The sequence below is a fragment of the Balearica regulorum genome, chromosome 23 (assembly GCF_011004875.1).
Source record: "Balearica regulorum gibbericeps isolate bBalReg1 chromosome 23, bBalReg1.pri, whole genome shotgun sequence".
Lineage (NCBI taxonomy): Eukaryota > Metazoa > Chordata > Aves > Gruiformes > Gruidae > Balearica > Balearica regulorum.
Genome location: NC_046206.1, coordinates 6,118,937 through 6,141,491, shown reverse-complemented (window position 1 = coordinate 6,141,491; position 22,555 = coordinate 6,118,937). Strand labels below are relative to the sequence as shown.

At 43.4% G+C, this 22,555-nt stretch overlaps 1 protein-coding gene across 8 annotated transcripts in view; it reads right to left on the bottom strand.

Moving 5' to 3' along the window:
- The window catches only part of APLP2 (amyloid beta precursor like protein 2), a 48,230-nt gene that overhangs the window by 8,627 nt on the left and 17,048 nt on the right, over nt 1-22,555 (bottom strand). For 4 of the 8 annotated variants that reach the window (XM_075774552.1, XM_075774554.1, XM_075774553.1 and 1 more), the window contains exons 2-11: nt 15,917-16,090; nt 14,576-14,705; nt 11,028-11,140; nt 9,305-9,480; nt 8,552-8,769; nt 6,680-6,847; nt 4,489-4,604; nt 4,043-4,117; nt 2,693-2,851; nt 2,149-2,277 (exon numbers count right to left, since the gene is read on the bottom strand). In XM_075774552.1, coding sequence (XP_075630667.1) covers nt 2,149-2,277; nt 2,693-2,851; nt 4,043-4,117; nt 4,489-4,604; nt 6,680-6,847; nt 8,552-8,769; nt 9,305-9,480; nt 11,028-11,140; nt 14,576-14,705; nt 15,917-16,090 — 1,458 coding nt within the window. The remainder of the gene's footprint in view (nt 1-2,148; nt 2,278-2,692; nt 2,852-4,042; nt 4,118-4,488; nt 4,605-6,679; nt 6,848-8,551; nt 8,770-9,304; nt 9,481-11,027; nt 11,141-14,575; nt 14,706-15,916; nt 16,091-22,555) is intronic. The other 4 variants (XM_075774559.1, XM_075774557.1, XM_075774560.1 and 1 more) reach the window with 1 other exon arrangement.

Sequence of the window (22,555 nt, the reverse complement as noted above, 5' to 3'; positions counted from 1 at the left end):
AAGGTTGGGGGCGAGAGAGAGGATTCAGCTGACACTTGCTGTAACCAGCTCTCTGCTGGAAACACTGAAGCTGGAATTTCCCATATGCCAGATACGGTCATAATTCATTTCCTGCAGCAGCTACAAGCAAGTGCTTTATTAAACGGATTATCATTCCTGACTACTAGAAAAGATACATGCGAAGGGAGCGGGCAACATTATTTATCAACTCTGGTTTCAGAACAAAGGTCCCTTTCAGAACCATGGTGGCATGACATTTGTCTTACACCCACTCACTGGCAACAGCATTCTCCCTTGGTTTGAGAAACAAATACAAAGTCTACGCAACCTCATATCGCTCTCCCCTAGCATATTAAATTCACTGGTGAAGTCAAGCCTGACCTGAAGAGGGTGCTGCATAATCAGGGATCATGCAGACCAAGAAAAACATTTGTATGGTCGGCCAAATGTTGGAAAGAGCTAAGGAGTTGAATGGACCTGTTTTACAGTCTGATGTGTACCTGACCTTTAAGAGCAAGGATGAAAGCAATTTAATTTTACATGTGGCAGCTTGTCAATCAAGGGAATCGATTGAGGAGCTTAAAGTGCATCTGAAAAGTAAAGCCAATGGAAATTGAACTGTACCACCCGCATCCCTCGCATGTCGATTTGTTGACGCTGCAGCCTTCAGAATGAATTAAGGACTGTTTAGGTTTTAGCTTAAGAATACAGTTCACACACTCCCTCTTGGGCTTTGGCAGCATCAGAACAAAGGGTCAGGGTGGACTGTGCTTGATATGCTCAGCTGTCTCTGAAAATGCTATTGCATGTTCCACATTGCAAGCCAAACGTCAGCTTGTAAATACCACAACTGCTACCACTCTTTCTGAGGATGCGCAGCTTTGCAAGAATCATAGAATCGGCGGCAGAGAACCTGAGAGACGAGAGTTGAAGGTACGCTGCTAGTGCCCAGAAACAACAGGCAACCGATAGGACCAGGCATCTCCAAGCATGAGGTTCACTTCTAGAATATCACTGCAACACTACTCTACACCTCACCAGATGCGCTGGTAAGACTCCAGTCCCTGTCTCACTCTAAAACCCTGATACTTCCATCTACTGGTTATACAGCGAAGTAATAAAGCACTTTTTCCCCAGTGCCTACCTCTTTCCCTTTGGCAGCACCGCATGTGCTCCACCACATCATCTCCATTCCACCACAGCTCTCCACTCTTTTCTGCTCTTGCATATCTTTAATGCATTACAGAATTCAAAGATGCTTCAAAGCAGCAGACCAGCCACAACCTGGGACTGGTAAAACACAGATTACCTTCCTGCAGCCCTGACTGGACAGTTAGTTCTCTCTGCTTCTCTTGTGAACAGACCTTTCAGTGTTAACAGGCTGTTCTTAATCTGAATTTTAGGCCTTCTAGGACATCTTTCACCATTTTAAAAGCAGGTTGTAAAAACAAGTATCAGGACATAATTTAAAAGCTTCGAGGAATATCTGCAACTATTCTTACAAGTGCAATCAACGGCCAGGTCTGACATCCACTTGAAGCAGCGTATTCACAGACAGTACCAGGCAGAAGGAAAATGACTTTCTGGCTATTCAGGAATAAAATACATTGCAACAGCAGAAAATAAACTCATCAAAACGGACTTTCTTATATAGCTAACAATGGTGATTAAGTGCTTGGCAAGGGTTTTGTATGGAAACAAGACAGTAACTCTGCAGAGGCACAAGAGAATCCCCAGGAACTCAAAACACAGGTGGCATGAAGAACAAGCCCAACGAAAGGAACACATAGACATGAGGTCTTGCAAGAAGCAAGGAAGTCTGTTCAGGGACGACCAAGTCCCCAGCAAATAATTTCACGGGTGTTTGACAAAAGGAAACACAAAAATGATACCGAACTAATTCTGAACCCCTAGACTCTTCATTGTGACCAGCAATAATTCATGGCTAAAACCAGAGTTCTAATTTTTAACACTGAGTCGAGTACCAAGGAAAACTGTACAGACGGCAATACGCAGACAGAACAGGAGATCTCTGCGCAAGTATGAGAAGTTGCTATAGTACCCAGCAAATTAGCGTGAGGACTTGATGCGTGCCTCGACAGCAAGGACTGGGTAACAATGCCTCCCTTGATAGAAACATTTTTATACCTGAGATTTCATCTGTGCGGCCTTTTCTGGGTCAACTGCCAGGACGTGCTGGTAATGGCGGATGGTGTGCAGACGGTCCTTGTTCTCAGCACGAACATAGCGCTTCAGAGCTTGCAGGATGCGGTGGGGCTGCAGGATTTGAGGAGGGAAAGAGTTCACATCCATTTGATTCAAATCAAATTCACAGATGAAATACAGCGCTTCAGATGTGAGCCTGCTTTTGTTACTGGACAGATCAATCACCTGTGCTAACCTCTTAGATATTTTCTTTTTAAATTAAGTCCATTTGACTCAAAACACTATGCCTTATGAACACTAAACAAAGCGGAGGTGGTAAGGAGAGAGAGAGAGAGAGAGAGAGAGAGAGTCAATTAGGAGACCCACTGCTAGGTCTTCAGCACAAACTGCTACGATGGAGAAAGTGTCACTGGGAACCCATTCCCAGTTTCTGCCCCGGCAGGTCACAGGCAGGCTTCTCACCAAGCCATTCCGACCTCCCACCCTACAAACTTATTTTGTCAAAATTTGTTGCGAAGAAACTCACCCGCGGCGGGTCAGCCTGCAGGGCAGCCAGGTAGTTCTCCAGAGCAATCCGACGACGATCATTCAACATGGCTTCCACACGAGCCAGGTGAGTTTCCACAAGCTGCTGCTTCTCACTTGCTGCCTCTTTCTCCAGAGATTTAACCATTGCCTGGAAGTGCTGGAACAAAGAAAGGAGTCTGTATGAAGCGTGCCGTGTGCGTCAGGATCACCTACTGTCTCTCGTATACCTCCTTAGAGCAAGTGGAGCCTGTCACACTGCATGTCCTATGCATTTACAGCAGGAGAGAAGGGCACTGGCAGATGTTGATGCAGATTTCATCTTTGCAAATTCAATACTGACAATTTGCCTTCCAAACTCCCTTCACAACCCATTTCAAAGGTCTGAAGAGGGCACGTGGCCTCGCAGGTAAAGATCATGTTGAAGTTGGGAGATCCAGACTGTACTGAACGATTGACACGGTATTAGTTCTTTCTCTCAACCCTGCAATATGGAAATAGAATCAATCCCTTCACCCTGCAGCCAGTAATCTGCATTTGAAAAAGTTTACAAAGGTATTGCATAGGGAATTTTTCATCAGCACGCCTTCAGATCAAATCTCTCTATATTCTATTCCAAAGGTCATAACCCACATCTCTGAATAAGCCAGAAAAGTCCATTAAGTGTTTTTGCAACAGAGGTGACTGAAAACTCTTTTGGACTTACAGTGGCTGATGTTGAAAAATGTAGAAAGAAAACTTTGTTCCAGGATAAAATGCAAAGTGGGCTTAAAATCTTAGTCACTTGGTTGTAAATTGGTTTGAGGGAACTTCATATAGTTGTCACTACCAGAAGAGCCTGTCCCTAACAATCCCATCCTGAGAATATCCCTGATTAACTTCACAGTCTAACTGAACTCTCCTCATCAGGCAGAAGACTGGCATTTTGGCAGCAGATCAGGTTTATCTGCTGTCTAAGTGGTTTTCACTAAGTCTGCCCGAACAGGAAATGTGTGTCCAGAGAGTCAGGGCCAATCTGAACTGGGCTGTGAGGCCACTGGTTAGTGCAAAAAAACATCTGCAGTTACAGTTTGGCTCTGCTGTCGCTACGCTTGAGGGGTGAGATAGCTTCCTATACTACTGGGCTTAGGAAAGAAAACCTGGCACAGTATTGGATCATCTCCAGCTTTAAGAACAAAGCACGCAATTGAATTGCTTCTCCTCTAAAAGGCAGCTGTTGACAGAACAGGAAAGTTGTTCTTCCAACCTTGGACGTCTTTTGGCTGTGGATATCAGCATCTCTCATTTAGTTTATGGAGAAAACGAAGGCCAAGCACCAGTAACTTTCCTCTCTAGGTCCTTCGACTCTTACCTGAATGAGAGTCTGTCTTTCTGCCTTGGGGAGATTTACGGCTTGGTGTTCCGCTTCCTCCCATTCCTTTTTCACCTGGACAAGGAAAGAACAGAATGCATCAACAAGACACAAATTTACATGTGATCTTTGTGAGATAATTTGCCTTCACAAACAGATCCTTGTACAGCCTGGCTAGGATTTTTAAAGGCACAACAGAGCTGCTGTGGGGTTTACAGCTAGCACTTAAGCCCTCTGTGCAGCAAACCAAGTGTCCCCAGTGATTCCTCCCTCCCTCTCACCACTCTGAAGAAACGAAAAACCTAACTGCAACAGCGTGGTCACATTGCAAGAAACACACGGAAGGCTGGCGACTGGAAAGGAAATCAGTTCACCATCAATTTGTCCAGAAAAACACAGGCAGCAACTATGCAGCGCAGCACAAGAGACTAAAGCTAGACACTCACCCGGTCCATGCGGTTGTGGTGTCTGACCTCCAGCTGCTCCTTCGCTTTCTGGAAGCGGGCATGTTCATTGTCGTCAGCTGGGGTTTCAAAGTAGACATCCACATCATCAGTCGGCACTGCAAAGAGAGGGTAAGGATAAGCGGAGGTTCAGAAAACCGTGATCCTGGATTGCAAAGGACAGGTAGGGAGAGGAATCTCCACGCCTGCAGAATTAACAGCCTGGCAGGCTGAGTTTACTGACCCGCCACCTACCAGGAGTCCATTTTGGTATCTTTAAGCTGCCAATTTACTGCACAACATCAGTTAGTTACATCATCCCAAAAACACAGCAATGCACTGCGGCAACCAGCACCTGTTCGGTCTTCTCATTAGTTCTGAGATGAGCATTATTCAGCTCCAGCAACAGAACGACTTGGATTGCAGAATAAAGAATTTGTTTTCTCTTCCCTTTCACATTGGCTTTGGATAGTTGAAGTGACATTTTTGTGCATTAGCTGTTCGCTGACAAGCTGGCTCCAGACATCATTAATATGATTACGGAGCTTGACAATAAATCTGCACAAAACACTACCCAGTATTTTACACTTCAAACCTACCTTCCCTCTCCAGATGCACCATGCAGGACTAACAGGCAATGATATTAGACAAGACAGCAACAGACGGAGGCTCAGTGTGACACATTGACTTGTCCAATAAATTGGACGGTTTGTATCTTTAAAACATTCAAATCCGACAAAGGGAGGAATAAAATTTCAGACCTGACAATTTGAAGCATCTGCAAAATCCACAACAGGGGCTCAGTACTCCATGTACTGCAGTTCAGGAAATGCCGAACCAAGTTTCTGTGCTAGTTTTAGAAACTACACATCCCAGAGGCCTTTCTGAAAGGATCTACGACAAATGTGATGCACTCCGTTGTTGTCCTTTAGCAGAGGAAGGGCAAGTTAAGGCAACCTTTTAACCGTTTTAGTAATTTGGGTGGAAAAAACCTCCAACACCTCATCGAAAGAGAGCATGCTTCAGAAAAAAAAAATTTACCTTGCCCTTCAACATGAATACAGGGTAAGAGTTTAGCATGCACCCGAGTCCACCAACCTTTACTCTAACTAGGGAAGGAGGACTGAAGAAGGGGAAAGAATTACTGCATGAAATAATGGCAACGTACAACATAGGCGTTACTGTTGCGTGCAAAGGACGCCACCAGATCAGTTCTGCGTTCTGGGCCTGCTCCTGGCATTTCTGAACCAGGCTGGGACACAGAGAACTCTTTCCCATCCCAAATCCCTCTGTAACAGGACAAACTTTTGTACAAAAAGCTCCTGACATCTGCATCTTTTATTTCACCACTTCAGTTAGATCAGCCCAATCTAAAGCACTTGCATGAAGCCCATTTTGTAAACAGGATTATGGCTGTATATTCAGACTGCCAAGCCCCAGATAACACAAAAAGCCTTTCAAAAGGCTCTAATGGTAGCTGAAGTGGAAGTGCTGGAGTTCAACAATAAGATTAATAAGGAGGTTAAAATGTTTTTGGTAGTTTTATCATCTGACATAAAAGCCGGTTGAAATTGGTGCCAAAAACCTCAAGCTCTCAAAAATGCAGGGATCGAGTCACTATTCATATTTCAAACTGAGCTGAAAGCGAAAATCTGAATTCTATACTTCTCCTCCGATATTTTCCCAAAATACAATAGCAAGAAACTGCCTACTACCAGGAGAATGGCAAGTAGCAGGTTACTTTTCAGGACCAACTGGTCAAACATATGCATGGTAAAACAACCTGGGAAAGTGAGTGCTTCCTTCCATATATTTGGGGAAAAAAAAAAAAAAAGCCAGATTGGCAAACAGGCAAGCTATGTGTTTTCACAAGACGTTAGAGACAGCCCCCAGTCCCTGCTATAGATCTGGAAGACGACAACTAAGCCCTTCGCAACTAAGCCGCAAGCCAACAGTGAACACAGACAGCATACGTCGAGAGCCACTTTCCCCAGGAAAGTTCACCCTAAAGACCTAGAGAAGCGGAGACAAGAGGAGACTGCTGCAAAAGGACAGACAGAACTGCTGCAGACACCAGAACCAAAAGGGTGAGCTACACATGTATCCTCTCTTGACCTAGGCAAGGAGGAGGAGACACCGAACGCCAGACAGACAGTGGCTAGCTGCAAAGGGGCCAGAGGGAGGCAAGACTTACTCATCTTTTTACACACAGCCATACAATACTCCTCTGACTCAAAATTGTTCCTGTTGCCTCCGCAGCCTCCATATATAAAGCGAACGCATTTTCTCTTGTTAGGGTCGAAGTACCAACGAGGCATCACAGCCCGGCAGGGCCCTGTCATCGCCTCCTGGGAGCAGACAGCTGTGTGGAGACGGGTTAGAACATGAGCTAGTGAGGAGCACAGGCGTTGCCGAGCGACTTACACAAAGCAGCGGTGGCACTAGTTCGCACCTTCTCCTGGGGCACTGGCACTCGCCTCAGCATCGTTACTTTGCCGACCAAAGGGCTTTTGTCAGTTTTAGGGGGGGATTTTTAAAATTGCAAAAGCATCCATCACAAGACTTGCCAGCGCTACTCGGGGAAGCGCCTACACGCTGTGCTTTGGAGTGAACGTGCAGCAGCGGGCTACCTGAGCAGTTGTCTCGACACAGAGCTCTCATCTGCAAGAGCAATTTCTCCTTAGCTAGAGGCTGAAACAGCAAGGATCTATTTTGCTGATGCCACAGCGTTATACCTCGGGTGTCCCAGTGGTAGAGCCCCACTGTATAAAACCGACATGATGGAAAGAAAACCCATTAGGGCTGCTTAGAGCATTCAAAGATGTCCCAATCCGCTGCACTCTGCCTGGACAGACACTTCACATCTTAAAGGTGAGGTATAAGAGTAAGTGAAAAGGCAGGCTAAACAAAAGGAACACGATCGCCACGGCAATCTCAGGCACTAGGTTTTTAAGTTTTGAAACATCTATATGCTAAATACTGAAACTTCAGGTAGCCGTGGCAAGTGGACTGCTTCACAATAAGCCGGCGATATAAGCAGCTGGGTTATTCTGAGGCAAGAGAACAGATACGGTCTATAAGTTAGCAACTGTTCACGGTATTTTGGGGAAAAAAGACTGTGTACCCTCAAAACAGACGCCCCACACATATTGTTCCAGTTTTGTTTCAACACCTGCAGATCTGTAACGCTCCTGTACATATATGAGCTAAGCCTTGTTTCAGCAAGTAAAATTATCTGCAGCATGCTGGCATTTTACCAAAAAGATGCAAGAACTGCTGGCAATGATTCAGTGATCTGTAGCTAATTGAATTTCATTCCCTCTCCCCTCCTCCTGCCTCCGCAGACGCTTCTACACGTAAAGCATAGGACGTTGTATAACGCTGAGGCACCACACAATCAGCAGATGCCCTCTGTAATGGCACCTACCACTTAACAAAAGCTACCGCAAGTATAGTATACATTACTACTGCAGTAAGTATATATTACTCATACAATAAAAGTGGGCCGATTGCATTGGCTGACTTTCTTCCACGGAAGAGAAAGGTTTATGCAAAGGCTATTAAGGCAGCACCCAGGATCCTTCCCACCCTTAAGCGGCCAGCTGGTACCTTTACACCACCTCTGCAGAGTATGGCCCACCACTTTTAGCTTCCTTTTCATAAACTGGTATAAAACACCAAATCCAAGGTAATCACCCAAAACTATGATTTTTAAGTTCTTAGTGTACCCCAAATGCCTCTAAGATTTTCCAAAATTAGTCTATGCAGATACGGTTTTCTGACTCAACGCTGCACCTTCATGGAGGTGCTCGTTCAACATGCCAAACACTGGGCTTTCTGCCAGCAGAACTACTGTTTATCTGGGAACATATGGCCCATGCTCTAGAGAGTTAATTTCAACACTTGAAACATAAGCATCATCAGCTTTCCTCTGTTTGCTAACTTATCTGGCAAATAAAACCTCCAAGTGGTATTTATTGACTCGATCAAAAACCCATCACCAACTGACAGCCAACAAGAATACTCTCAAGGAAGCAAGAGGTCTGTAGGCTAGAATGTGTCTTACATTTCATATCGCTGCCGACTTCTTTTTCGGAAACAGCCTTGTCGTTGCTAGGCTCTGTGGGGGTCTCTTCATTGTAATCATCAACTTTGTAGCTATTGTAATAGTAGTCACGGTCTTCCACCACGTCCTCCTCCTCTTCCGCTTCATCTTCTTCATCCTCGTCTTCCTCCACGGCTGTTCCTGTGAAGTCTTCTACACCTGCCTCTGTAGGGAACTCACTGAAGGGATACAGTTAAGTTAGGGGGTAAAGTTAAAGCTAATCACTTTGCAGCCAACCTGTGATCTACCACAATAACGATTCTCTTTTCATCTGTTCTAGAAACACAAGAAATAGGAAAAATAAGTCAGCCTATCGACCGCAGCATCGGGACTTCCCTCACTGCAGACACATCTGCTATTGCAGGCAGAGCTTCTCCATGCCTCTGGCTTAGTGGGGTTTCCTTGCATTTTCTCATCAGCTTCTTTTCAGAAAGCGAGAGTCTGCCATTGGGGGAGGTACCTACTCAGCAATCAGTCTTTTTGACTGTCTGAGGATGAAGGGAGGGGGCTGTTTAGCTCCTCCAGTGATAGGAGCACTGCAAAGTCATTTCTCCTTCTGCAAGGCTTTTTCAGGCTCAGGACACTCCAAAAGGAATTCCAAAAGACAGAAATTCTCCTCTCAATCCTCACCACAAGGGACTTGCTGCGTGACATATTCACAAATGGCAACTTCACGTACAGAGCTGTTAACATCTACGCCAAAAAGAACCCTACCTTTTATAAAGGTCATAGTCTTCATCCTCGTCTTCATCCTCCTCCTCTTTGGACAGAGCCTCATCCACAACCTTTGTCTGAGGACAACATACATATTCTGTTCCATGGAACTGGTCTACTCCGCAGGGCAGCAGCATGCCATAACTGTGCAGGATCATCCCTTCTGTCAGACAGGCCTGAAAGAGGAGCCCATTTACGTCAGTTTAGCATCGGCCTCTTGCTTTGGATAAAGCTAAGGTTTGCCTATCACAGATCCCAAGAACACTACCAATGGGCTAAATTTTACAGCAAAACGACAATGGTAACATATGACCCAAGTCTGAACATCAAAGGAAAATGGATTTGAAACTTGTAGCTTAAGCAAAACGCCCAGAAAAGTTGCAGATTCAGAGCCATGCAGTGCTTCCCAGCGTTCACGTATCAAACACCCCCCCCAGCCCCTAACAACTGCTGATTTGTCAGCCTGGTTGAGTTCAGGAAAACCAACTAGACGTTTTGTGCCAACTCAAGGGAGCACTTGAAAGAAACAGAACTGTTGTTTGCTTTTCTGGGCTGGTCATTTCATTAAACTCTATCTTTTAAACTTTACATTGGAGTAAGCGAATAATCGCTCAAATGGACTATGTGTCAAGATTATTTTAACATGCTGTAGATGAAAATCAATCAGATAATTCAAGAAAAAGCCAAATGCAAACGGTGATTAGACATTATGTCTATATACTTCTCTTAAGCTAAGGAAATACACGGCTTTGTGGTGCCCCAGCAAAGAATGAAGTAAGAAAGGCTTTATTATGTTCATCAGAACCCTTTCATGCTTTGCTTTGTTACAGCACAGATGCAAAATGAGCCAAATAGTTCTGGAAAAGTTCTCCAGCTATGTGGAAAGCAAGTGTTTTTTAAATTTGCTAGACGTTAACAAGTTTATCCTCAATTAAAAGGCAATTCCTCTAGCACAGCTTTATTTCAATGGGTTTTTGCTCCCAGGACTTTAAAGAAATAGGAAGTTTAACCAGTGCATCCTCAACCTCATCTTTACTGGCACCACCACAACTCATCATTGTGTTGCTGTTTCTACAAAATGGAAAACATGTACATTTTGTCATGATCTTGTTTTTATTACCGCCAGTTCAAATGGGCATGCAGAGAATTTGCAACATTTTTGCTAGTCAGATTAAAAAAACCAAACAAACAACAAACCACAAAAAACCCCCATGGGCTAGATTTATTCTGAGAAGATAATCCATCTCTTATGTAAAACCTCCACTAATCAGTCACAACGAAACTCAGATTGTCCACAGGCAAGCACTCCAATCCAAATCCCCAGCAGCAGCAGGTACCTTTATGCAAAACGTGCAAGCAAAATAGGAAAAATCTTATGACCACTGTAGCTCTCTACCTTGGAAAGAAGGATGAACCATTAAAGTAACATCTTTGAGACCTGATTTCAATTCCTAGCTCCATCCTAAAGCAGGACCTCAGGCAAGCTACTTAGGACAGCCTTTCATGAGTGAAGAATAACTCAGCTAGCTACACGGGGTTTTTTAAGTCACTCGAGTACTTATAAATTTATTTTTTTTTCATTGCTCCCTGCCTCAGTCCACAGACCACACCATGGGAATAACAGACCCCAGAGATAAATGCTGTTATGCTCCAATAGCATAAGCATTAAGCATCCGAGTGGACAGATCCAGAATAAATATTCCTGCCAGAGCTGCTCAATTACCTCTTTTGCCACAGTGTGCCAGTGCTGATGGCTTTCACAGACATCCATCCGCTCCTTGTGGAAGAACCGGCATTCCTCTGGAACCAGCAGGACATCGCTTACAAACTCACCCACTGAAAAACAAGAAACGTCCGCAGTTCACACATGTCCAACTTCCAACAGAAAACAAAGCCACTATCAGAATTCCACCAAAGTGCCTTAAAGGTTTGGTATATTCTTAATGGAGATTAGCAGTTATCTCTGCAAATTTACAGAAAAACAGAGCCTCAGAGTTTCCAAGGTAAAAACATTATGCGAACCCTAAGGCTGAGCCGAAGGCAAAGTTTACAGTGCAAGTTAATAAATAGTTTTCATGGAACAGACCAGATGGACAGAAGAGATTTCACGCAAATCTTTGAAAAGATTGCATCTGCATACGGAAGTTTTCAAACTACTTAATCACTAATTTCTAAATGAGCTGCATCATACCAAAGCTAGTTCATGCTGTCTGGTGCTGTAACAGCCTGGAAAATTTTTATATGCCACGAGTGTTATCTATGTTTTCAGTATCTGGGTATCTGAGCAAGTCTTGTTTTGTTTTGTTTCCAGATGGTTTAATTCAGGATCAACTGCAGCACATTCCCTGACTAGGACAGTCCTTACCACAACACAGAGGGCTGGAAAAATAAAAATTATGCAGCCCCAAAACCAGAGTAGAACCAAAGTCAGCAAACACACTGTGTTCCAACATTTCAAGAACCACTACCTCACCAGCATGAGGAAATTTTGGCACAATCTTAAAACCAGGCTTTTGCTTTTGAGGAAGGTGGGGGGGAGAGAGAGAGAGAGAATCAATCTGCTCTACAGACTGTGTATTAGTTGGACTATTTAGCCTAAATTTCCAGCACAACTCAGTTTGGTACCAACACACGTGAAATAAGTATCAGAACTATACGAGCATTATTTTCTGTTCTTAGCCCAGAAGTCCTAACAAACACTGTCACTGGAATCCAAAACGTGACATTTTCTGAAAGTTGAGATTTTTCTTTCTTGCAGATTGAAATGCCACTTCCAGCAATGTTAAAACAAGGAGATATCTAGATACTCTGAGAAGACCAGGAAAAGATCTTCAAGTGTTTCAAAGCAACATACCTTGCACACGTGACTGGCAGCTTTAGGAATCATTTGTCAAAACTGGAAAAAAGGTTTTTAAGTCAAAGGCCTTTTATCACAGAGTCTCCCGGGAGCAGAATTATTTGTCCCACCAATCTTCAACATTAGCTTTTCAAAATAAACGTTAATATTTTGCATAACCAATTTTTTTTGCAGACCCTTAGTACTGCAAAGGGTCATGGATACGTCTCCTATGCGCTGACACAAGTCAGGTCCAGTTTAGGGAGAGATTATCTGATGACGACTGCAAGATAACAAACTCAACTAGCATTCATCATCCCTTTTAAATGGGTTAAATTTTGAACTAGTAAGCACAACAGAGAAATGGTATTTTCCCGTTTTTCTTCTCCCAAAACAGGCCGGTTACAATTGTGAGTTAATAATCCTTACTCCTTCCCTCTCACAGGAGGTTACTTTAAAAAGTTTCTGATAAGAAAACTAAAACTGACCAAACTTTAAAATCAAGAGACACTGATTCTGGGGACTTAAGACAGAAGACTCAAACTGATCAAACCCAATAATCGGTAAGAAACAGCAGCCATTAAACGGCTATTTTGAAAAACACTGAATCCCAGCACCTTTACATAAGACACACGGAAGGGTTCTCTGAGTTCACCTAGGAACTGGAAATCCCTTCAACGCTGCCCATTACTGGACACCTTCCTCATTCATGGCCACTGCTGTCAGAAAAGAAAAATCCTCACCCTTTCCAGATCAGAGCAGGCACAAGAGGTGTTTCCATGCCACCTAGCAGCTTAGCCAGAACTGTCAGCACTTTGTCTTTTCACACCTCACCAGGCTCAGCCCTGCTCCCATCATCCTATTGTTACCTTTATTTTACAGTTCAGTGAGAGTGCTAATGGGTTCTCCTCTTCCCCCTCGCTTCACCTTTGAAATACAAAAGAGCTTTCAGTGGTAGGGGGAGGCAGCAGAAGGTTAAACCTGGTACGATAGCAAGATCCTACCTCAAGACAGTCTGCACATTCATGTAGCAAGGAAGACACAAGCAGGAATGGGAACAAAAAACCCACGGTTCGACTAGAATCAAAAAGTCACACGCACCGCAGAGAAACACATCATCCATTTACAACAAGCAATGTGTGGACTGCTAAAGCCAACAAAAAGGTATTTTATACACAGAGGGACTACTGACTTGCAACTCAGATCTGAAAACCAAAGCTGCCTTGCAGGCTGGGCTCTGCAAGTCAAGAACACTGTGAAAGACACCAATTAAAAACTTTAACAGATAGTTTAATGCTTATCAAATTTTAGGGCAGCATCACTAAAATCAGCTTATTTTTCAGCTGGAGAATAGGCTTGGAGAAGGATTATTTCTAAAAGAGATGACTCCTTATAAATCCAGAGATCCTGCTTTCATCCTTATTTCCACTAGAAGTTCTCAGTCTAACAGCTGGGTTTGGTTGCTTCTCAAACCTGAATTTCCACATCTATAAAGACAAGCATCTTTCTCCCAGGATATGTCCATGTCAAATTTCATCTTTTATGAAGGGCTTTATGATTGTCTAGTAGAAGGTATTACATATAGTCCTGCAGATTTGCTTGTGTTCTCTTGTGTCTGACCACATGCTAACCTCAGATATGGATACAAATTATGAAAACTGGTTCCCACTGAATGCTCCCAGCAATCGGACTCTCTGAGACTGCACAAGACTTCTTGCAAAACAAGTCTTTTCCAGCGGATAACTGGAAAGAGATTCAGCCAGCTGAGACTAAGCCTACTACTAAGAACACATGCAGTGCAGCACAGCGTCAGGCACAACCGACAGGTCAAAAGCCGCAAGGTAAGCAAGCTAAACACGTTGCCCGATGCAAGTGGGTGGATAGATTCTGGAAAGCACCCTGAAATCCATCACAGATCATCTCATATTCTTTCACAGTTCAAAGTGGGGACGTGGGATACAGCTGCAAGAAGCAGGGCCTCTTTGAAACAGCAAAGTTTAAATATAGTCATTGAAATAGAATAGAGATCTCTTGCCAAGACCAAAGCAGGAAGCCTGAACACACAGAGCATTTAAGTCTCCAAGGCAACAAAATATTAAAGCTTCACAAAATTAGGATCAGAGTATTAAATCCCAATGTCTTTGTGATACTCAAATACAATAGCCTTCAGGTTTTTATGGTAGTTGCAGAGAGAATGGGGATTTCTTTTTCACGCCAGGCACCATTATTCCACCACAGCTGTTATCAAGCTGTCGATCTGTTTGAGAAAGGCAGAGTTCCATCTTGTGGAAATAAAAACATTGAAGTGGAAGCTGGACATGGTAATGGCAACCTGATATGAGAGAAGCCTTATAAACTCAGTTGTTCTCTCTGTAAGGAGGCAGTTCTTTGCTCCTCCCATGAGAACGCACAAACACATCATACCACACACTCACCCAGGCACTTGTAGGGCACAACAATATGAGTGTGGTCCTTGCACTGTTTCTTCCCTCTCTTGCACCAGCTGTCGATGCTGACAGGTTGATTGGCTTCCACCACGTTCGTAATCTGAAGGTCTGGATACATCTGTTCAACAAGACACAGAGATAGGTTTCTCTTCAGAAAGGACAAAGAACGTGCCAAGTGGCTGCTAACTAGAAGTAGCAAGGCTGATTCTCTACACAAAACCAAGTTCAAATTTGCACACAGACACACATTCTCCTCTGGATCAAGCTTACAACAGCTGAAGACATAAAAAAGCCCCCAGCTGTTTGTCACACAGGGCTTGAGAAATGGAATGGTGTCATCACTTCTTTGTGGCAGGAGAAAGCCAGGCCAGGGGCAAGAGCCTTCATTGGCACTAAGCTCAGGTGTTTGGCTTTGCATGGCAGTGGAGGAGTAGTATTTATCTGTTCTATTCTGGCTGGTGCAGAAGAGGGCAATCTCCAACAAATAGGGTTTAGTAACATCTTCCGACTTTCTCATCACTTGTCAAGCTAATATGCACCTACCTCCTCAGGTTTCCTTATGCCTGCTCCTTTTATACTGTATTAATATGATCCCTAGGTCCTGGGCGAGTTCTCAAGTTCAGACGCCGACTTATATTTAGGCTTCCGCTACATGAACCAAGTGTAGCCCCAGTTATATCGGCCTTGCAAAACAGTTTCAAATGTTTTCCAGTCCAGACGTGGTCTGCTCTATCACTTTCCCATTTTAAAAAAAACATTCCTTGTGGTATTTTACGTGCCTGTCATCTCAAAGGAGCAATTAAAGGCACTTATCAAGGCCAATATGCTACAGTATATCTGGAGCACACTGAAAGGAGATTACTTTTTTTACGACAAAGCACAAGGACCCTAAAAACATCATCAACATTTTGATGAAAATATTTTTCTAATATTCTGCTCTGAACACATCACGAGAACATGACAGCCACGTTCTAATTAGAATAGGTGTCAGGTTCCATTTTGCACAGACACAGAGCAGATGCTGGTTAACTGGCTCAGAGGCAGAACGTGTAGAGAAATCCCTGTGAAGACAAAGACTGATACCTCTCTGATTCACAGACCAAGGACCTTCTAAGGCAGCATAAGCTGATCTAAACCAGAGGTAACTCCTAAATCCCACTGCAGTGTCCTCCCTGCTCTTCATGGGCAGTAACACAGCAAGGCAGTTCAGGGAACTGAGCTAGTCAAACCCAGTTATTCTCCTGCAGGGTTAATTTGCCTCTGACCAGCTAAATTGGAATCCAATTCCTTAGCAGCAGTGAAGATTCAGGATCACACAGAAAAACCCACCTCCTGGCAGTACTGCAGAATCTCTTCCTTTCTTCCAAAGCAGCTCTTGGTCCCTGAAGTGTCCGGTTCCCATTTCCCAGTCTGGATATTCACATGCATATTTAGCTTCCCACAGAACATGGCAATTTGAGGCTCTGCCACCGCAAACCCTGTCCCAGCATTGGCTGCCAGCGCCTGTGAAGACAAACAAAACCAAAATACGTTGATTGCTTTATCTGATCCAAAGCAGAACAACTCAAAGAACCAGAAACCCTCTGGCACCTTCTCGGAGAGCTCCTGCTTAATCCAGATATCAGTGGAGTCTTGCAAACTCATTTCGTAACCAGATTCCTTAAAGCTGGAGAGTCCACACCAAGTTTTCACCAGCAAGGCATTTGATTTTCCAAACTCTGATTTTATTACTGCAACAGCAGCTTACCAAAATACAAAGCCAAGAGTAATTCACACTTAAAGGTTGGACCCGCAAAGGCTAAAAGAGACGTCTGAAAAACTTAAACCAATATTTGAAGACAAATAACTAATACTAGTAACTTTTGGAAGAAACACTGCTGCAGCGTTACACAACTGCATGAAGCCTGCTCAGAGTTTGAAGCCATGTGTTTCTCCAAAAGTCTTAAAACATTTGGGATAGAAACACCTAAGCTTCTTGCCCAAACGTACAAAGTAAAGATTACTTCTCCTGAATCAGAAAAACATAGCTGTTGCAACCAACTCCTCAAAGCCCGTTGTCTCTCATTCAATGCGCTCCCATTGGTATTTGTACTGCCCAGCTTCTGATGCGTATTCTGTGCACTTCCCACCCTGCACCAGCAGACAAAAACCCGACAACCCAGACCCACATTCGGGTCAAACTGCAGACTGATCAATGAAAACAAGGTCAGATTCCCTTTCTAAAAATCTCACTGGCTGACCAAAAGAAGAAAAAAGGGGATTAAATTAAATTGCAGAGTTGGGGTTTTTCTGAAAAGACTGAATGGATGCTGGGAGCTGAACATCCTCTCCCTACGTAACCACTAGCTGTTGTAAAAGAAAAGAAGAGGTATGAGGCAAAAACCAGATGAACTCCTAAATTGAAAGCTCTTGAAGGTGTTTAGGGGAATGAAATCCATCTCAACTACTCCAGACACAGCAAATTAGAAAGAGCACTAGACAGGGGCTTCGGGGCACCACTGCCCCATAGCTTCTGTTTTCCTGGCAGGCAGCACTACCCTAGGCCACCAGTCCTGCCTTCATATTTAACTTCTCATGCACTCAAAAATGCATACGTAACTGTGAGCACTGTTCATTCCCTGCTGCCTGCAGATACCCATCAGCTTATATCAATACGTGTATGCTTAAAGCAAATAAAGGAGCACAGAGAAGAATTCAACTGGACAACCCTTGTGTGCAGCTCCAGGTCGCTGGATATTAGGAAAAAATTAACTCCATTATAATTAACTCGTTTCTCCCCCTCCCCATTTACACACAAAATCACTGCCTGGAGATAAGACATTTCAACACTCAGAGACTGCAGGATTCTTTAGTGCTGAACACATGGCTAGTGATTGGGGGATAAGCCCAACTTGAGACACAAAAGCATAAATTCACGTCTTCAGAAAAATTATTCAGCTGCACATCACTTAAGAGAAACAGTCTTATACAAGTGGCTTCTATTTACTCTAACCCTTTCACCCAAGAGCTGCTCACAAGAGCAAGTTTTGGCACAGATCACAAAGTAATGAAATATTGAAATATATATGAGAGATACCAGCATCGATGTCCCAGAAACACAATGCTTCCAAGTTCATATATACTTTCAAGTTTAGTATAGGTACATTTGTTGCACTCTCTGTCCTAACGGCGAAAAGACGGTTATGCGCTTCAGGTATAGGAGGACACTGAGGGAATGGGGAGCAGTAACTTTGTTCTTTTAGAAATCAAACCATTTAATACACATGCGCTTCTAACAAGTGCTGACTGACACCACTCAGCAAAACCTAGGCTCTTGCACTGCCTTCGTTCACACTGTATTGTTCAGAAGAAAAAGGAAAATGTGGAATGATTCTCCACAATTCTATAAACACGCACATGTAAACTTTGTAAGAGGGCTGGGCCTTTTTATCTCTCTCCAAACACACACCACTTCGGTACCAACAACCACTTTCCAGAGAGCACAAGCCTTGACATGTTAAGGGAAACAATCCACAACACAATTTTATGACAACACTACGACTACATCCAAAATTCAGGCTCAACTCTGAAAAGGGCAAAAAGAAATGCAAGATCACAGATGCAGCAAGCATTAACCCTGGTAAGAAGAATACAGTGCCTCAAAAGAGAATAAAATGTATGTGTTGTGAACAGTTTGGAGATCATTAGCACCGCCTATGCTTGAAGTCTGTTTTCTTCAAAGCAAACTTAACAAGTATGCGGCAAAATAAGGTAACTGCATAAGCAGGAGAGGTGCAGGCTCCCTCTGGAGAGGCAGAAACATCCATCAGTGATCCATTCACAACAGCTCCTGCACCAGCAAAACTCCTGTTCAAACACATACCAACCTCCTGATGTCATGACCACCCCCTATTTACATACTGATGCGAGCTCCTGTTTATTTTTGCCGTCTCTCCGGCCTGACACCTCAGCACTGTGGCAAAGGTATCATTCCTCCTCCGTGGATTGCTCAAATAGTTTGCATATCAGTCGAGTGCTGTTGCCGTAGCTACCAGAACATGCTACGCCCCAATTCACAGCTGAACAAACGGGACTAATTACTTGCTTGATTTCATCACTTTTAATCAAATGGAAGAAATCTTTTCTTCAATTGCAAAGCTAATGAACTTTAAGATACACAAGTTGAATCTTTAACCCCATGACCTGCAAGATAAGATTTTTGAAGAATGGGCTTCAATGTTTCACCACCGACAATCCACTCCAGCCGCCAAACACATTGGTTATTTCATTTAGCATTTTTATCTCATGTTATCTACCTGTAATGAGAGAATACAGCACAGCAAATTTCATCTGTAACAGCGGAGGCCACACCTTTAACACTGCCACTTAAGTCACCTACAACAGTTTTTGGGGAAAAAGTCAAGTTTCTGTTGCCCCCCACAATTGCCTTGGGTGTACCAAAATATAAAAGTGATCACTCAGGCTGATGATGCCTGAGGTTAGCTAGTCTCCAGTCAAGCATAGCTTTGCAACAAGAGGGTCGGGGAACATGTAAGCCAGCACGAAGCTTGGGATAAAGCCATGTCCTTAGTTAAGCTCTTCAGTACTTCAGAGAATTCACCCGTTCCACATAGCAGAGGGATGAACAAACTGAGAGCACGTTTTTCTTTGGGAATTTCCCAGCCATAAATGGAAGCAGCCACCTCTTTTAGTGCTGGGGAGCAACCTATTCAATCTCTTAAATAAGCAGACCGACAGCTCGGGAAGGGCAACCTACGCATAATGGAAGAGAGGTCATCCAGTTGTGTACGTCCTCAGCAAACTTTATTTTAGTAGCTATTATCCTATTAACAGATATCCATAAGATAAGAGCAGGAAGAATGTTTTTTGGGAAAAGACTGTTACATAAACTATTACTTTCCTCACTGGCACTTGCATTTACAAGATGTTTCATGATAAATTCCTCTCTGCCTTTTGGTATAATTCTATAATCCATTCTGCTTTCCAAGACCAAAGAAGTATTTGATCCCATAAACACATAAATCTCTGGCCAGTTAATGTCAGTTAAATTCCTCACCCTGTCATGCAGCGTCTGATTTACAGTCCCGAAACACTGGAATTCAAACCTCTAAATCTTCTTCTTCTCTGATGGAAGTGTCTCTGCCCAAGTATCCAGCCTTTTATTTACTACTAGCCTCTTCAACTTGGGACGGCGGGGGTTTGATCAGTGAGCTTTACCCATCCAGAGCCCTGGGCTTGACACTTTAAAAAAAGGGTCATGCCTTTTTTTCCTGCAAACATCTACCATCTCAAAGGAGGGATGCAAGGCTACAGAGATTATGGGCACAGTACAACATTCTTTAGGGAGGGTTTTTTGTGAATAAGTCATTTCTGCTCTCTAGTGTTCCTCTACCTCAATGTTGGGTACAACAACATGTAGGAAATCCATCAGCTTATGTAAACTAAGGAATATCTGACATCTACCCCTGAAATGTATGCAATACAGTGCAGTTCTGTTTCATAAAATGAAAACCACGCTCATTTTCCTTGCCTTGTGTTTCCAGGATCTGTTAGACCTCATCACAACAGAGCTTACTGAGCATGTTGTCTATTCAGCTCCCCATCAAATGCTATTCAGGAAAGCCTTCTGGCATGCTGCTGGGGACTTCAGGATAGAAGGGTGATTGGACTTTCTCTTTTGTGAAGAGTTGTTCTTCATTATATTTCACAGAAATGAGTTCCCGAGAGCTTTCCCTTACGGCACAAAAATATCTGCAAAATGTCAAATTTAACTACATTCTAAATTTTCCGTGAGGTCAAACATTACAGTAACCTTGCCCACTTCATCAGATTACCCAGAATATGAGTCTTTAGCCCAGCAAAACCAGAGTGGACGGGAGCCTAGCAGGAAATCTTAGATTCCCTCTTCCTTTATCCTAAAAAGCTGTGCACATCGTATATTGCTTAAGAAAATACAGGAATACACATTATAGAAATACCTCAGTCTCTCAGCTAACGTGTTTGATGCAAACGTGTCAGCTACTGGGCACGTGTGCTGCCTGTTGCACAAGTGACAAGAGATGCTGGCCCCTGGTTACATGGCAGAAGGGCTGCAAGGCTGGAGAAATATCGAGAGCCTGCTAGGAAAACTCATACCGCTTATGCTTTCCATCAGGCTTCCTCTATAGTGATACATGAGCAGCCCCGGCCGGATAAAACCATGGAAGATTAAGTTGCTTTAAAACCGAAACTCCAGCCTCTAGAATTTATAAGCTGCTGAAAAAAAGCTCTAATTGTGAATTGCATTGACTTGGTGGCCAGAGAACAGAGATTAATAGCTGCTGAGGGCATTCACTGCCTCAAAAGAAAATGCACAGCCTTTTGCAGAATTGTCTGCAGGTCAGATCAGATTTCCTGCTCAGAAGAGTTACAAGTATGCCACAACTATTTGCTGCTACACTGACAAAAAAATGCCAGCCAGTACTTTGAAAGATTGCTTGCGCTGTTTGTTTTTAATTAAGCGGAGCCCCTCGAAAGTAATACTGCTTATTAAATCAGAATGCAGCGGAACTGCAACCTGAGGGACTTCAGAACATGTTGTTCAGCACAGTCCTTATCCAGATAAACTACACTTAATTAAAGGAGAAAAAACCCCAAATAAACCAACACTAAGGGAAGAAAAATAAATTCTGTATTTTAAAAATAAATAAATACATTTCCTGTTCCATTCAGAGTGCAAGACAGGGGTGTCAGCACTGCAGCTCTTCCTATGTGAGTGTAATATCCACGGATACAGAACACATAGATTGAACTCTTCCAAGACCACCAAGGAATTGTAACAGTTCCTTTGATACAAAAATGAGTCTTACTACCTTATAAGCCTTACTGACTTGACTGCTTTGAACCCCAGCTGTCCACCCCACCTTACTCTTGTCTACACAGCTGAAATTCATGGGCATTCCTCCTTCCATAAGAACAGGGCAGCCCTTGGCAAAATAAAATTTAAAAAAAAAAAATGAAGAAGAGATGTCGCAGTCACAAACTCTACCACTGCCATCTGATGTGAAGCATTAAGCTGAAGCGTTTGGAAGGAGAACAGCTGGGTTGGAATTGTAGAGCTGAGCCTTCCCAGGTCTTGCCACACCACGCAGTCCTTAAACCTTAACGTTCACTGCCTGAGTCTCACCTGTGAATTAATGGTTATGGCAAGGCAGCATTCAGGAAACCAACACGTCATTTAAAAAGTGAGGGAAGTTGGCAGAGGGACTTTATGCACAAGAACTTCTGAACAGAGTACTCAGAATTCCCCTGGTTTTTGGATTTTATAACTTGTAAACATGAGCAGAGCTTTCAATTCGTGCTTCAAATTGTGTTTCACGCTTTGTTTTCCTTAGCTTCTCTTCCTGCTTTTATTCAGCAGATAGGTGGCTTGAACCCAGGAAGGCTAATGAATGCCTGACACAGCAGGCAGTAAATCTACAGACTAGCAGCTCATCCTAGCGTTATTGCTTTATTTTTTTTTAAATTGCTGATAATTACAATAATGCACATGGGCAGGGGTCCAAGACAGGAAGAATTATTGTCTGCAGGCAGATCTGGTGTGAGCTGATAATACCAGCCTGTGTTTGCTTTTGAATTTAAATGGCAGAAATCTCAGTAAAGCGGTCTTTGGCTTACTTTAACTTGCTGGAAGGGGTGGAGTTCTCATCTGCTAGTCCTTTATTGACTTTTGTGGTAGAGGATTCTGCACCAGCAGAAAACTGGAAACCAATGCAGGAGCTGCAGTGCTAGCTCGGGTGCAGTTTATATTTAGATCGCTGGTGTTCACAGCTAACATGCAGCCTCGAACACTCGGAAGTTCAAGTGACAACAAGCTACGTACTTTCAGACATGCCGACAGCAACCGCAGCGGCACAAAGAGCAAAACATCGCCAAAGCCTGAAGCATTCCTTACTGCTCTTGCACCTTCCTCTGCCTTTCTACAGAGAA